This window comes from Anneissia japonica, unplaced genomic scaffold (genome assembly GCF_011630105.1).
Source record: "Anneissia japonica isolate Jap-2015-1 unplaced genomic scaffold, ASM1163010v1 scaffold287834_len5846547_cov211, whole genome shotgun sequence".
Classification (NCBI taxonomy): Eukaryota; Metazoa; Echinodermata; class Crinoidea; order Comatulida; family Comatulidae; genus Anneissia; species Anneissia japonica.
Genome location: NW_022704992.1, coordinates 4,325,542 through 4,328,538, shown reverse-complemented (window position 1 = coordinate 4,328,538; position 2,997 = coordinate 4,325,542). Strand labels below are relative to the sequence as shown.

At 37.1% G+C, this 2,997-nt stretch overlaps 1 protein-coding gene across 1 annotated transcript; it reads right to left on the bottom strand.

Annotated features, from left to right (window-relative positions):
- Positions 1–284: 284 nt before the first annotated feature.
- LOC117104991 lies at positions 285–2,277 on the bottom strand. Its single transcript, XM_033245969.1, has 2 exons — positions 1,706–2,277; positions 285–1,174 (listed from the first exon to the last, which is right to left on the bottom strand). Exons 1-2 carry the CDS (start codon positions 2,149–2,151, stop codon positions 898–900), a joined length of 723 nt encoding a protein of 240 aa, XP_033101860.1. The 5' UTR covers positions 2,152–2,277; the 3' UTR covers positions 285–897.
- Between the last annotated feature and the right edge of the window lie 720 nt (positions 2,278–2,997).

Genomic DNA, 2,997 nt, shown 5'->3' with positions numbered 1-2,997 from the left:
TGTTTAGGCCTGTAACTCTTTTGCGACCCGGCCATGCAGCCACACGAGGGAATATATAAGGTGTGCAGTGAACCAAAAATAAGATCATAATTTTGGCGGAATTGTACATATAACAAATGATAAAATAAATACATGAGAAATGGAAATGGACTTGTATATAGCCTTACAATTAAAAAAAAAAGAAATACGAAAAATAAGAATATGAAAAAAAAGAAGAGAAAACTAACCAATGAACTATCCTAAAAGTAGTCAGAAAAACAAATTCCAGACGAGGAGACGATCTATCAATTTGTTGATGTTTTATTGAAAATAAGAATAATGGTAAATATAAACGTACAAGTTGGAAATTACTAATAAGCCGGACCGATTTTGACTTATAAGGACTACATTTGGTTCATGGAGTTACAATTATTTTGAATATTTATAACTAATTGTTGAATAATTATACTTCCATGCCTTGGCAGGTCATTTTTAAGCCAAAATTCGACAGGCGGACCGAGTCAATTTCAGATCACCAATCCAAGCTCGTCTGCGCGTTACTCCATCAAAGAGTATACAGCCTCCATTTGCACAGCACAATCTTGCATTCGTTTTCGTCGGTCCATGCCGAGTGATACCTTCATGCGGTGACCACATAAGTTGAGTTTAATGTCGCGCACACTGTATTCATAAAAATCGCCAGCGAGATTCGTCCACAGCAGCTGTCGGTGACTGTCGGCTGTGGGTTGTAGCGATTTTATGGAAACAACAGGTTTAATGCGGGAAAAATACCGTACTCAAGGGGTTCTGCTAGATGCGGAAAGAGCTCCCCAACACCCGGGAAGAAAAATGTTTTACAGATTGAGACTCTAAAATCGATTAGATAAGACAAATTCTTTAATTCCCGGTGATTAGGCCCTATATGGGGTTCTCACACTGGACCCGCTCCGAGGGGTCTTTGGCGGCCCCAGACACCCACTTACGGGGAAAATCGGGAAAAAGTGACTGGTACGCTAAACAGTCAGTACAACGTCCCAAACCATTACCATATGCTCTATAACCGTCAGTCTCATGATGATCAGATACCGATAAGTAGTGTGAGCCATCGGAAGTTGCCTCAAAATACGATGGCGGAACATCGTTAACAGAATCATATTCATCAACTGTCGCCACATCTTCAGGAACAGCATCGTGGCTAAAATAAGAGAATCCAAATAATTATTATAATCACGTTTCGTAACAGACTAGCAGACTTCATTTAAGTTACATATTACTATATGTTTTCATATTATTGTATGATAAAATATTTGTTGATTCGACTCTGTAGCAACAATTTCATCTTGTAACATTGTATTTCATTATTGTTTTTAATATAGCATGCACACATGGCCTACCGCAAAGATTTATTCAGTGAATATCATAGTACCATTATGTTGACATTTTAAATTTCTAAATAAATAAATAAATAAATAAGGCACAATATTCAAAATTAGAAACAATTAAAAAAAAAAAATACCGGTAGGCATAGGCGTAATTAGTTTTATATTGGCTACAAAAGTTGCCTGACAGATAGTATTGCACACATTATTTTCATGTATTATTTACAGATGGACTTAGCTTGGAATGAAAGCTGTCTGGTATGATTTTACATCTGCATCTTCTACTCACAGACATCATTGTTTCTTATAAATTAATATGAGACCTAGGCAGCCTATAGGTTACATACCTACTTTTTTCTCTCGTGCCCCGGTGTCCACCAATAGACGAAACGTTGCCACGGGGGAACATAAATAATGACAACCACATTCGATTTGTTCCAAAGCTATTTTCTGCGGTAGGACGAGATGATGTCATAGAGGTGCTTGTCATATTATGGCTGTGCACATTTTCACATGGTATGCCTATTTTGCCGTTCGGTTCTTTCTTGTTTCGTCTTTGGCATTGAGCAACTAGAATGAATAACAGAAGTGCCAGTATGTACGAAGGATAGATGAACAAAAATGAGCCAATACCCATAAGCGGTAGTATGGTCATTACGATCAAAACCACTAAATAGATAGTATAAAACCAGGGGTAGCTGCATGAATTGCTGGCGACAGCGGGTTGTGTGCGGTGACCGACGATATCATCACCTGCTCTGCCGGCGAGTACGTCAACGTTACTTTGATCCATTCTTATTAGCCAAGGAAGCCAGTCTGGTGAAAAGTCCACAATTCAAACGTATAATTTGAACGTATATTGCCGATCGTATTGTAGATTTTTCAAACTGCTTAAACAGGAATGATACTACTAGGCCTACCTCTGACCCATCAACAACATGACTAATCAATTTCCTCTCTACAAAATCACTGACTCAATTTGAATTCTAATAATATATCTTCAAAATAAGTCTTTATTCACAAACGACTAGGAAAACTTCCAATTTCTCTATAAACGTTGAGACATAGCGCTGTATTCATGAGGCAGTTGTGTATATGCGCATATAAAGGTATTAATATACTAAACGTAAGAAGTAGTTTATAAAAACATATTAAGACGAAGTTAATACCATTAGGTCTGTATCTGATTTAGATTCACTTTACTTGTCACATACATGATATGTTTCTACTGGGTTATTAGTAGCAAGCACAAAACACAATATAAATATATTAACAGTATAACAGTACTGTATAAACAATGAATGAGCTCAATTGAATGACAGAACAATTCTGAATACATTTAACATTTGCCAAATGGCATTTTTTACCTCAGTAGCATTTAACATTCTTTGCGACCCAGGTATAGTCTCGAATACTACGTAGCCCCTAAAGAGATATGGTTAGAAACAATATTAAACTATTTTGAGGGAACGAAAGTATGATTTCGTTCCGTATATCACCATCTCCAAACTCTGCTCTCATCCAGAGAGAAGCATGATGCAGCTGGCTCAGATGGGTCATGGTTCTCATTCCACCAAGTTTCTCCCTGTGAGATACAGTAGGCCTGTGGATTTATTATTTGTTATTATCATCAAAATAA

Bases quoted from the DNA above. Each gene is read 5' to 3' on its own strand.
- LOC117104991 (XM_033245969.1), bottom strand. From the start codon at position 2,151: ATGGATCAAAGTAACGTTGACGTACTCGCCGGCAGAGCAGGTGATGAT. The intron at 1,175-1,705 runs GTATGTAACCTA...CTCTTATTTTAG, and splicing joins GGCACGAGAGAAAAAAGTAG to CCACGATGCTGTTCCTGAAG.